Source organism: Cricetulus griseus (assembly GCF_003668045.3).
Source record: "Cricetulus griseus strain 17A/GY chromosome 1 unlocalized genomic scaffold, alternate assembly CriGri-PICRH-1.0 chr1_1, whole genome shotgun sequence".
In the NCBI taxonomy this organism is placed as follows: Eukaryota; Metazoa; Chordata; class Mammalia; order Rodentia; family Cricetidae; genus Cricetulus; species Cricetulus griseus.
This window is the reverse complement of record NW_023276807.1, coordinates 53,386,348-53,400,136: the sequence shown is the minus strand read 5'-3', so window position 1 is coordinate 53,400,136 and position 13,789 is coordinate 53,386,348. Positions and strand designations below refer to the sequence as shown.

Here is a 13,789-nt window from a genome sequence, read left to right as displayed (position 1 = left end):
CACTGCACATATGGTGTACATACAAATATGCAGACAGAGCACACTTATGCATAAAATATTTCTGTTGTTGTTTTGAGACAGGATCTCTCTATATAACCCTGACTGAACTGGAACTCACTGTGTAGACTAGGCCAGCCTGGAACTCACAGAGACTCACTTGCCTCTGCTTCCTAGGTACCAGGATCAAAGGACTACCACACCTGCATAAAACAAATACTAATTTTTAAATCAATTCTGTAAGCAATCAGTTCCTTTTCTTTTTGGGAGGATGGGAAGATTCAAGACAGGTTTTCCCTGTGTACCCCTGGTTGTCCTGGAGCTTTGTAAACCAAGGTGCCTTGAACTCACAAGTACTGGGATTAAAGGAGTATGCCACCACTGCCTAGCATCGATCAATTTCTTAAAGAAGAAAAAAAAATTGCATTTATGGAGCTCAGTGCCAAGAAGTCAGTACCCAACGTTTTATGAGTGTCCACAGTAAGTTGCAAAGCCCTCCAGTGGCTACAACAAAGTGCTGTTTCCAGGCCACCTGGAAATCTTTGTCTTAACCAAATCTCATTGATAACGTCTCCAAGATTACCAGATACCATATCATAAATTTCACATACATCATCACAATCTGTAACTAGAAAAAAACTCAATTTATTGCTTAAATAATTGCTAAGTGTATTGGTCAGTTTGTTATTACTATAATAAAACATCAGAGGATTAAACAAATAAAGACTTATTTTTGTGCATAGTTCTGGAAGTAAAAGAATCAAACACTCATGGGTGCCCCTCTGGTAAGGAGGCTCCATTGTCTGCTTCATACCATGCTAGAAAGTGTGTACCTCCCTGTTGCTCCCTTTTCCTCCAAAAGGCTCCAAGATCCAGTTATAATAGCTCTACCTCGGTGGCCTTATAGCCACTTCTTAGAGGCACCATCTCTGAATTAACTCCCCTGCCCCACTTTGATTAACATAAAACTTTGGGACTTGAACTGCTCTGTGAGTTGGAAGTGGGGGTCAAATGTACTTTAGCCATAGCACAAGGAAAGGGTAGGGGGTAAGGAGAGGCCAAGAACTCTCAGGAAGAACTGTCAAAGTCACATTTCTTGAACTGGAAGCCTCCTATAAGAAGGGTCCCTCTGTGTGCATCCTTGACCAACTCTAGAGGATTGAGATAATGGTCAAGGATCTGTGAAAATAGCCAGGCAGGAGTTTTGAGATGATGGGTTCAAAGTGTCTCAGGCAAACTCTAAGCTGATGCTTTCTAACATGGCTGGGTCATTAGATATGTTCTCAACAGGAAAAGCAAGATGATGTTTGTTTTTTCTTCCACAACAGCCTCAGGGAATGGAAATGTTATGCTAATTCAGACAAAGGGCTGTGTGGATGGATGGTTAGGTTCTCAGAGGCCAAGCTTTGTGAAAGTAGATGGCTCAGATTCTTGTCTTTGCTGTTCTATAGTTATATGAAAAAGAATCATCACACGATCTGATAAGAGGCCCATGTGACTGCCCAGAGGAAACCAAAGCCAGCTTTTCCTAGAGGACAGGGAGAGACAGGGAGACCCAATATGAAAAAAATCAATCACTTTCATAATGTAATATTTAAAAGCCCATATTGTTACCTCTCTGAAATTTCTTTGACTACCAAAGTAAATAACTCATGTGAATTTCATGTATCTCATAACACAGTTTAGTTCTAATGAGGGACTAAGAGCTAGACAGATCCCAGATAGACAGAGAGGAAAATGGGCCATAGATAATAAAGATCGCAAATGTCTAGTTTTTTCCTCTCCTTACTGACCTGAAATAAAGGCCTGGCAGGCTTTTGCTCCCACTAGTAGGTTTCCCCCACTTTACAGCTGGTCAAATAAGTTCAGGGCTGGTCTTTAAAATGTATACCGTATACCTGAAACTATGGCCCTATCACCTTTCGTTTCTCTGTTTAAGTTGACCAACCCAAAACAAGGTGAGGGGGACCCTTCCCAGGCCACCAAAAACATTTAAAACCCTGAGCCTTCCAGTGGAGAATGGTTCTTTTTGTGTTTCCGGAGCCCCCTCCCCCTGCCCTGTGCTTTGCTGTATGCATGTTTCTGTGCGTGCTTTTTTACCTTTAATATAGCTTATTGCAGTGGTTCTCAGCCTACCTAATGCTGTGACCCTCATGTTGTGGTCACCCCCAACCATAAAATTATTTTTGTTGCTATTATTTTGTTTTGTTTTGTTTTGTTTTTCAAGACAGGGTTTCTCTGTATTGTTTTGGAGCCTGTCCTAGAACTCGTTCTGTAGACCAGGCTGGTCTTGAATCCACAAAGATTCTCCTGCTTCTGCCTCCTGACTGCTGGGATTAAAGGCGTGTGCCACCAATGCCCAGCCTTTTTGTTGCTACTTTAGAACAGCAATTTTGCTACTGCTATGAATGGTAATGTAAATATCTGATATTTCTGATGGTTATAGGCAACCCCTGGGAAAAGGTCATTCAACCCCCAAAGGGGTCACAACCCACAGGTTGAGAACAGATGACTACTTGCTGTGTCTGAGATTTTTCCTGTCTTTTGATTATTTAATTGGCAGAGAAAACCAGCTTGACCAAGACGTCTAGGTGGTAATAATCTCCCAACCAAAAATAAAAAGATCCATAGCGTTTTGAATTCTCAGATGGAAGATATAATAGAAATCCAAAAAGAGATTATATTTTATATGTATCCACACACACATACATTCTTTTCAAGCATGTATGAGTCATGTATTAAAATTGACCACATACGAAGCTACTAAGGCAGTTTCAAGCTACTTCATAAAACTGACAATTAAAACTAGCTACAAACTGTAGACTGAATTTGGGGATTATAGTTCGAAGAAACAAGATAAAATTAAATCTGTAACTCTGGTATGGCTAGACTTTACCCCTTTCTATATTTGGCATACTTCCTTTCCACGTTTTCCAAAATGTTCATTATACGTACTTTTCTTAATGCTGAGGCTGGTTCATTTCAGGTCCTTTTACGATGTTGTATTTGCAAACAATAATCCTGGTTGATTTCTGCTAGAGGCACATGAGTCTTTCCTACAAAGGCATGCTAACACGAAATGCTCTTTACGCTAGTGTTTGGTCTTTAGAAAGTCAATATCCTTGGTAGTAAGATGTGTTTTAATCTTAGGGAGATCAACTGGGGAGGAGGAGAAAGAATGCACAGGGAAGCCTGAGAAAGAAGGAAAGGGGCGGGGTGAGGCAAAACCAGCTTCCACTGTTCAGGTGAATGTGACCTTTAAACCTGTGGTCTTTTCAGACTTCACTCAACTGGGCGGGACTTGGGGGCGTGGCTGGGAAGGGCGTAAGCAGAGACTTTCACCACGCCCCGCAGAACCAGCCACTGGGGAGCCACGCCCGGAAGAGACCAGCCTGGAAGCTGGAGAATGATTGAAAACCTTCAATTTCTTAAGAGAAATTCGAAGTTTCCTGAAAGCATGGCACAGTACCGCCAGACACAGTTAACTATTGCTGTTCTGTTTTCTGTTAATACAATGGTTTGAGGATGACTTTAATTTAAAATGACCCTATGTTTATCAAATCCATGCTCATATCCAACTTAGCTCATGGCCTTTTCAAAATAGGCTTACGACCACAGGTTAGGACCTGTTTCCTGGACTGTAAAACAGAATTATACCATTTAAGAGATTAAATTAGCTAATGTATGTTAAGATGCATCTATAGTCAGACAACTGCAGCAATAGTTACTATTTAATATATATTGGTTATTTGCCTTCGTGTGTGTGTGTGTGTGTGTGTGTGTGTGTGTGTGTGTGTGTGTGTATGTTGGGAGGGGGCTAACAGTCTACTCTTATTGACCTCCCTCTGTACATAACTTTTATGATCAGGCAGGCAGATCATTTATTTCAAGAACCTTTTAAAAATCTGCTCCTTATTTATCTATTCAAGTACTAGGAGGGAGGGTATTTTGTTTGTGTTGTTTTTGTTTGGTTGGTTTGTTGGTTGGTTTGTTTGGTTTGGTTTTTCGAGACAAGGTTTCCATGTGTAGCAATGGATGTCCTGGAACTCACTCTGTAGACCAGGCTGGCCTCAAAGTCAGAGATCTACCTACCTCTGCCTTCTGAGTGTTGAGATTAAAGTTGTGCACCACCACTGCCCTGAAAGTACAGGGATTTTTTTAACACAGGGTCTCATAGCCCAGGCTAGGATAAGACTTACAATGTAGCCTAGGTCTATCTTGAACTCCTTCCTCACTCTTCTATCTCCACCATACAAATGTGTGCCACCACTCCTGGCTGAGCCAACAGCAGCTCCTACCCCTTTCCCAATAATCTCTATTTCACCTTTGTTCTGTTCATACACTCACAACCTGCACTATAAGGAACAGGGGTTTAAGCACATGAAGTAAACCTAGATCCTTTAATAGAAATATACATGAACCAAGGAAATCAGGAATAGAGCAGATTTGAAAAGCATTAGGGGAAAAAATGGTTCTTCCATTTAATCTTGAAGAAATACAGTTTTAAAAAAGAAGGTCTGGATTTGAGCCTGTGTTCTGGCTCCAACTAGCTGTGTGAGGGTTACTTGGCACAGTTAATAACAGTCTCCTGGAGTATTCACTGCCGATTATACCTGTTTAAAATGGGGGTGGGATTAAATGAACTGACATATGTGAAGGCCAGGGAACTGACAGATAATTCTTGCTATTTCTCTTTCCTGCCTTTCGTTCCTCATCCCACCTTCTCCCTTGTCTTTCCTCAATAGCCCTCCCTTTCCCTTCCTCCTCTCCACTCTTCCTACAGACTGGTGTCACCTGAAAGCATCACAGACCTTCTACTGACACAGAAATCATCAAACCATCTGGATTGACTCATGAAAAGCATCTTCATCGAGATGCTGGTCCATGAAGAGCTTCTCTGGTGACTTGTGGCATGGGATGCCCTGGTTATCCATACTGTACTTAAATCCTGTATCAGGGGAAAGTGCAATACAAGGTTGAAGCAGAAATCTTGTATAACAAGTAAATAAAAAAAATTGGGGTCAGGGAGCCAGACATGGTGACATACATACACCCGTAATCCCACACTTGGGAGGATGGGATTGGAAGCTTTGAGGTTCAAAGGCAGCCTAAGCTACAAAGAACAGCCTAGACTACAAAGCAAGAGCCTGTATGAGAACAAGAAACAGCAGCAAAATTGAGAACAGATAACCACAAACACCTAACTTACAATGGAGCCAAAAAACAACCCTCTTAAACTTCTGATCCTACTGAATGATAGGATTATATGCATGCCAGGCAAGCACTCTTCTAACTGACCTACATCCCTAGGCTGTCTCCCCACCCGCAAGGTCTCATGTAGCCCAGGCTGAGCTCATTATGTGTCTGAGGCTAACCTTAAACTCCTGATCTTCTTGCCCCCACCTCCCAAAATTAAGTGCTCTTTCACAACTTATTGCATGGTATCACTTGGAATGTTTTTCTAGGCCTAATAATTAAAATCTCAGACTTTTCAGGTCAATAATTTTTTTTCTTTTTTGGTTTTTCAAGACAGGGTTTCTTTGTGGCTTTGGAGTCTGTCCTGGAACTCCCTCTGTAGGGAGGCCTGGTCTAGGTTGGCCTCGAACTCACAAAGATCCGCCTGCCTCTGCCTCCCAAGTGCTGGAATTAAAGGCATGCACCACCAACACCTGGCCAGGTCAATAATTTCAGACGTTGAGGATTTCGTCTCTATGAAAAACTGCCATGACAAAAAAAAAGGGACTAGGAGAGATGGAAGAAGTTGGAATGGAAGCCTGCTTCTTTAGAGAAGAAAAGGACAGGACCATACACTGTCTGCAGGGTCAAAGGGCAGCCTATGGAGGTGCCCAACTGTCCCGAAGACTTGGGGTGGTTGGTGTTGTGGCTGATGGTTCTTCCTTTGGCCCACAGATACAGTCTCAGCTATTCTCATGGCTGGGGATGTCCGAGCTCTTAACCTCAACCGCAGTTCACCCTGCCTTCATATCCTACCTGCCCTGCCCCTGCCCCTGCTTACCTGTCTCCTGCCTTCCTTCCGGTAGGCAGGTGGAACTCTGCCTGCTTCTCAATGGTAACATGTGATCACAATCGTCCTCGTTCCCCACTATGGGTCTCTCCATGTGCTGGGTGGTTTCGTGTCAGCTTGACACAGGCTAAAGTCATCTGACAAGAGGGAGCCTTAAACGAGAAAAAGCCTCCATAAGACTGGGCTGTAGGCCAAGCAGTAAGTCGTTTTCTTAATTAGTGATTGTTGTGGGAAGGCTCAGCCCATCGCCGGTGATGCTGTCCCTGGGCTGGAGTCCTGGGTTCTATAAGAAAGCAGGCAGATCAAGCCATGGGGAGCAAGCCATTAAGCAGCACCCCTCCATGGACTGCATCAGCTCCTGCCTCCAGGATCCTGCCCTGTTTGAGTTCCTGTCCTGACTTCTCTCAATAATGAACTGTATGTTGAACTGTGGAAGTATAAGGCCAAATAAACCCTTTCCTCCTCAACTTGCTTTTTGGTCCTGGTGTTTCATCTCAGCAACAGAAACCTGAAGACAAGCAGTGAGGGGCACATTTAGGAAAGGCAACACTGACCTTGACTCTGAATGTTTCGGGTCTTGGTGCTGACCATAGATGAGTAGATGTTGGTAAAACCACTAAAAGACAGCTTGTGAGAAAGAAATAAAGATTAATTCCCTCAGAGGTGAGCAGAGTGCAACGTGTACTGAACATGTGGAAATAGCATTTTTGAATGAGCCCCAAGATGAAACTCCTTGTGTAGGAAGCACGGCTGGGACAGATCATGGCATGGACTGCAGAGTCTCACTACCATCTTGTGAAGCTCGGCTCTACCAATACCTAGTTGGTGACCTGGGCTTAGCCTCTCTATGCTTCGGCCTTTTCCTTCGTAAAATGCAGATAAAGATGTTCACCTTCTATATCTCTGATGAGTATAAAACTCGCTTAAGACAGGTGAAGCATTTGGCATATGGCAAACGCCGGTAATAGTAAGGGTGGCTGAGGGTTGTTCTCTGGAGTAAGTGTGCAAATGAAGGGAGCAGGCCCTCCCTGTCCGTAATTCATTAATTCTGTCTGGGAAGAACGAGCAGTGTGAAGACCCTGCCTGAGAAGGCTTACACAAGCCATTGCCATTGGCCTGCCGGGCAGCAGCCCTGGCGTGCAGACGAGGCGGGGCTGCGGGGCTACGCGGGGCTGTAAACAGGGGCGGGCTGTGTCGCTGCGGTGTGGCGGCTCCCACCGCTGCGCGAGACGGTGTCCCTGGGTGTCACCAGGGCGCACACTGATAGGAACTTGCTTCCATGTGCGTGTCATGGCTTAAAAATAGCTGTGATCCACCTGCGCGCCGGGGCGGCGGCGCAGCGGCGGGGGCCGCGCGGGAGCCATGGGCGCCGGACTGCGGGAGCCTGCAGGCCACCTCGGTATCTAAGACCCTCGCGAGCAGGAGGTAGAGACGTGTGGGCGAGGGGACAGGGATCGGGGCAGGACGGGGACATAGGAGCATTGCCACGCGCCTCTCTGAGCCTCGCTTCTCCTCAGCGCCAGGCTGTCTGGGTAGTCATAGGGCTAAGGCGACAGCCACGAACCTGTTACTACCGCGACAGTAGACGGAGGGAGGGTGCAGGGGCCAGAGCCTCTGGCGGCGGGTTAATGGGATTGGAGAAGGCCCAGGGGTGTATTCCGGACTGAGCCTGGCTCCACCACGCCAGGAGGAACAGTCCTGAGGACAGCTGCTCCCTGCTTCGGCTCTCCTTCCAGCTCCTTACCTCTCATCATCAATCACTAAGGCAGAAGAATCTATTCTGAGGAAGGTTGTTGCAGAGAAAGGATGGGTTTTTGAGCCCCAGGAGGAGAGGTACGTGTTGTGGTGGTGGTGGTGGTGGTGGTGGTGGTGGTGGTGGTGGTGGTGGTGGTGGTGATGATGTCAATTGTAGTGCTAGATTTCTGTGCTTCTTCTAACCCAGCCTTTGAAAACCTACCTGTCCCTGAACTCCTGGATACCGACTCATCCTTCGCTAGGTGCAATCCCACTGCCCTTGTTTGTGGTGTCTTCTGAGAGACTGGTGTCTCCTGACCCTGGGAGAAGAGAAAGCTAGGCCTGGCTGGGAGTGTGGGATGGGATCACTGTACGTATGGCCATGGGCCAAGATGGCTTCTTATTGCTGGACGTTCAGTTGTGGTCCCTAAGGCAGACAGCAGCAAAGGGGATAGGAGGGAATTCTGCAGGTTCGCCTGCCCTTGCAAAACCGCAGGACCCTACCTGAAAGTGAAGACAAGGGGGTCTCCCATAGCTGTATGTTTGCCCAAATGTCCTAGGGCAAGTCTCAAAGGCAAGCTCGGGAGCCCACTTTCCCAAGGTCTCTCTCTACAGGTACTCTGAGACACACCTGCTAGGTCCCTCATGGCTTTCCCTGATCCATGTACTGTACAGGTTCAGTAGATGTCAACTGCAACAAAGATGACAATTCTGGACCTCTCAGCTGCCCCTGTGCCTGTGGGATCTCTTAGCCGCCCTCCCCCCAACCCCACCCACACACACCTTGCTTCTCCCACTTCTGCCCCGCCCCCACCACAGACACAGACACAAAGCTCCAACCCTGCTTTGACTCAGACTTCTCTCCTTAGGGATGAGGTTTAGTCAAAGGAGAGGCTCACTCCTCCCACTCCCACGCTCCTGTGCATAGACTGAAGCCTTCTTCCATCAGCTCTTACATTCAGCAAGCTCACTTTTCCTCTTTTCATCATTTCCCACTCTCACCCTCCCAATAGCCTTCCCCATGACAAGCTTATCTTGGCAACATGCAGGGCAGGGATGGGTTAAGGAACTTCATCTCGCTGGCACCCAGGAGGCATATCTGGCATATGTCATTGTCCCAGCTGCTGTTATCTTCCTGGTTATTCTCTCTGGATGGCTCTGCAGCCACTTCCATCCCCATCCCAGCTCCCTGGATGCTCTGCCTATAACCCCAGCCAGATGAGACCCAGATCTGGGCTGGCAAGTGTCCCAGCAGTGTGTAGAAGCACCCAAGTGTCCAATGTATGTGTGTGCGTTTCTGCGTTTGTTGGCAGTGGGGGGTAGGGCAATGGAGGAGAAACAGCAGCTGGGCAACTCCTTCTTCCCGTAAACAAGGACATGTGACTCCCACCTCCTTGGGTGCCAGAGCCAGAACTTAGTGGAGGGACCCACAGTAGCCAGAGAGAGGAGGCAGTTCAGCTCTTAGGCTAGCTAGCCTTGCCTTCTGTTGCTTAAGGACCTACCCCTCAGGACCCAGCCTGCCAGGAGAAAAAGAAAGAGCTTTTCTGAACTCACTCAACTATGCCTGACACCCCTTTGCTTCCAGCAGCAGCTACCTGGTGACTGAGACCATCATCACTCAAGCCACCCTACAGCAGCCACGGTTCCTGCCACCTCGAAGATGTGCCCCGGTAACTGGCTCTGGGCCTCCATGACTTTTATGGCCCGCTTCTCCCGCAGCAGCTCACGATCCCCTGTTCGTACTAGAGGGAGCCTTGAGGAGATGCCCACTGCCCACCATCCCTTCCTCAACGTCTTTGAGCTGGAGAGGCTCCTCTACACAGGCAAGACAGCCTGTAACCATGCTGACGAGGTCTGGCCAGGCCTCTACCTCGGAGACCAGTATGTAATGGATGGCCCAGGGGGGACCATGTCTGAGTGTGTGCATGCGTGTCCAAGGAGAAAGGTGGCAGGCAGACACTGACTCACTTTGCAGATTCCAGGTTGAAGATTGAAGGGGACAGATCAGTGAATAAAGAGTAGAAGTTTGAAGGATTTGGGGGGAATTATTAAAATACTCAACTCTGGACAGAGAAACTCTGTTTAAGAAATTGTGGTACTTGGATGAGCTTGTATGAAGTGCCAGCATTGTAGGCTAGTGTTGTTCTGACCTTCCAGCTATTGGGCCGTGGCTTTGAGAAAAGGTCGTCACTAAGATAGAAACAGTAGGCAGAAAGCTGAAGGGGAGACCAAGTGAAGCCATCGCAGCCAAGGACAATGAAGAGAGAGCCATCAAAGGGGTTTCATTCCCTAATATGTGAGGTTTTGGTTTTTGGTTTTGGCACAGCAGTTTCTTAATCCTCGAAGCAGCTCTGTGAGGTAAGGGGTCACCCTCCCTGGGTTACAGATGAGGAGAGCGGAGCTCAGCAAAGTTGTATTTGCACCAAGGTCACACATCCTAGAAGCAGGAGTGTCATCAGTTTTTGTTTTGGGTTCGGTGGCCTTTCTAGGTAGGGAGTTTTCACTAGATGGCTTGTCTATGCTAGTATCTGACCATTGTGTCTGAGGGGTTTCTACCACTAAGATGCTAGGGTATGGACCAGATGAATATATGAAGGTGACTATAGATCTCAATAAATAAGAGCCCTAGAGTAATAGATACCAGGTGTCAAGTAGAATTTATATAACAGTAGAGGGTTGGGGAATGAATATCAGACCCATATAATCTAAAGATTACCAGGGACCTATTTATTAATTAATGCACCTATTCATTTATCTGTGTATTTTAAGTATAATAGTGTTTTGTCTACATGTGTTTCTGTCTGAACCCCAGAAGAGGGCATTGGATCCCACAGAACTGCATGTTATAAACATTTGTGAGCTATTATGTGGGAGCTGGGAATTGAACATGGGACCTCTGGAAGAACAGCCAGTGCTCTTAATCACTCGCCCATCTCTCCAGCCCCTGCATTCATTTATTGGTTCTGGGAACCGAATCCAGAGTACAGCACAAACTAAGCACACACCCTGCCATGAAATTACATCCATAGCCCTAGCTATGACCTGAAATAGGAGCAGGTCCCACAACTGTCCTGATGGACACACCCCTCCACAGTTCCCGGATTGTCCACAGTGGACTTCTCTCTGCCTGGACACCCTGGTGTCAGGAAAATGACTTCCCTGAAGTGCTCTACCCCATCCCCAGCTAGCGATCTCTCTTAATGTACATTTCCCTCATGTGAAATCAAAATTGGCTTTCTGGATCTTGAATCCTTTCAGCCTAGTTCTGCCCTTTAGAGCCCTACAGATCAGGGAAAATTCCACTTCCTCGGAGCACTCCCAGTATTCAATCACAGTCATCTTAACCCCATGCACTTAGAGTTCTCTTCCCTAGTGCAATCATTTCCAGACCTCTCAAACACTGCTCACAAGATGAGACCCCAACTCTGCATCTTCCTCTGTTGTAGGTCGTTGGTAAATACAGTGGATGTACATAGCCAACAATAGCACCTAGGATGAAGTTTCCTGGCATCTTGGCTTCCCCATTCCCTTTCTAACTTCTATTTAACACAGGGACATGGCCAACAACCGCCGAGAGCTTCGTCGCCTGGGCATCACCCATGTCCTCAACGCCTCACACAGCAGGTGGAGAGGCACCCCCGAGGCCTATGAGGGACTAGGCATCCGCTACCTGGGTGTCGAGGCCCATGACTCTCCCGCCTTTGACATGAGCATCCACTTTCAGACAGCTGCGGACTTCATCCACCGGGCACTGAGCCAGCCAGGAGGTAGGAGGGGAAGCAGAAAGGCTAGAGGGATGGGATGGGTGTGGCATTCAGGATCTGCAGGATTCAAAGATGGAGCAAAGACTTAGCAGTAAGACAAGCTGCTTAGGAACCAAGGAGCTAACTTAAGTGCTAAGGAAAGAAAAAAAAATGTTCTCTCAATCATCTTTTTCAAGGTAGTAGTTTGAAAGAGATGAGGGCATCATTTAAAGTGAAAGCTACTCCTAGACACTGAGGTTATGAATGTCGTAACTTTTATATTTTTAAACCTATTTCCATACTTTCCTGCCATCCCAAAAACATTAAATATGGTTTTTAAAATGCTTTAGTTATCAGGAAAAAAATGCAGCTGGCCCTTCATATTGCTGGGTTCTGCATCACTGGATTCAACCGACCACAGATAGAAAATATTTGGGGGTGGAAGTATTATTCCATGGACAATATACCATAACAAGTATCTACAGAGAATTTACATTGTGTTAGTGGACATAAATAATCCAGGAATGGTCAAAACTATACGAGGGTGTATGGGGTTTTATGCCAAAAAAAAATGTGATATCATTTTATATGTGGGAACTGAGCATCCACACTTGTTGGTAATAGGGAGGTTTTCTGGGACTCAATCCACACCAAATATCAAGTAACAGCCATATACTAGATAAAAATATAGTCAGTGTTTGAGAGAAACAGCAAGAGAGAAGGGAGGAGAAGTAGGGTGTACACATAGTCCCAGCTACTCCAGAGGCTAAGGCAGGGGCCCCGTTTAAACATAAGCTTGAGCTTAGCCTGGGCAATATAGCAAGACCCAGTCTCAAATGCCAAAAATTCAAGCAACAAAGGTATTAGGGAGGAACTGAGGGGATGGCTTGGGTGGTAAAGAATGTTTCATACAAAGGCACTGTCTCCAATCACTGGTGAGGCAAAGCTTAGGAAGCTCCTGCCTGACTAGCCTATTCTGCAAACTATAGATTCAACAAGAGAGCCTATGTCAAAAATAAATAAATTAGATGGAGAACCGCTAAGGAAGCACCCAACATTGACTTTTGACCTCCATAAGCCCACTCACACCTGTATATTCCCATCTGCATACGGGCACACACACACACACACACACACACACACACACACACACACACACACACCACGAACACATATATCCACCATACACAGGTGCACAAAAAGAAGGGTTGGGGAAGACCTAAGACAGAATAGATTCAACATGGAAGGATTCCTGTTGATGCACCCAGCCAATGTCAGTGGAGAACCTGCTCTGTTCAAAGCTCTGATTAACAACAGGACTGAGACTGTACCCCTGAATGCCACTCAGGTTCATGAATACCAAGCTTCAGAATTCCTTCTCCATTCTATTCTGCCTAGGCCTCCCCCCTTTGCCAGGGACCTTCATTGTTTGTTAGAAGTGCTTGGGATTGAGCTCCTAGGCCTTGCTCATGCTAAGCGCATGCTTTGCTACTGAGAAGGTGTGTGTGTGTGTGTGTGTGTGTGTGTGTGTGTGTGTGTGTGTGTGTGTCCGTGTGTCCGTGTGTCTCAATGGATCTGTGGAAATCAGAGTTCTACATTGTAGAGACAGGTCTTTCTGACCTTTACATGAGTTCTGAGGCTGGAACTCAAGTCATCGGGCTTGTGTGGAAAATGCCTTTCCACTCTGAGCCGTCTGACCAGTCCAGGATCTACATTCTAAACACCGCTCATCCTCTCCCATTCCAGTCTCACTGTGCCTTGATTTACCTTGGTCTATTCACTTGGCCGTGCTGATCTCTTTCCAATTCTCCAGGCCTTAACTCGGCCGTCTCTCAGATGTCTCTCTGTCTGCCTCTTCACAGGGAAGATCCTCGTTCACTGTGCTGTGGGAGTGAGCAGATCGGCCACCCTGGTGCTGGCCTACCTTATGCTGTACCATCACTTCACCCTTGTGGAGGCCATCAAAAAAGTCAAGGATCACCGTGGCATCATCCCCAACCGGGGCTTCTTGAGGCAGCTCCTAGCCCTGGACCGGAGGCTGCGGCAGGGCCTGGAAGCATGATGGGAGGGAAATCCGGCCAGGTTCCTGGGTGGTTTCCTGGCTCCCAGCTGGGAAGAGAAGACCCAGGAGACAGGTAGTAGAAAGGCCATACAACCCATCCTCCCCCAGTGGCAGGAGCGGGAAGGGCCCCAAGGCCACTGTGACTCTTTGTGGAAGGGGATGGAGAGCCAGTTTGGGCAGGGTGATAGGTGGGGGCTGCTGACCCGGGAGGGAAGCAGCTGGGCTGTA

General features: G+C 46.9%; 1 protein-coding gene across 1 annotated transcript; it reads left to right on the top strand.

Moving 5' to 3' along the window:
* The first annotated feature begins 9,416 nt into the window (after positions 1–9,416).
* Positions 9,417–13,561, top strand: Dusp26 (dual specificity phosphatase 26). Its single transcript, XM_035452277.1, has 3 exons — positions 9,417–9,637; positions 11,309–11,523; positions 13,362–13,561. The coding sequence occupies exons 1-3, from the start codon at positions 9,417–9,419 to the stop codon at positions 13,559–13,561; spliced, it is 636 nt and encodes a 211-aa protein (XP_035308168.1).
* Positions 13,562–13,789: the final 228 nt, after the last annotated feature.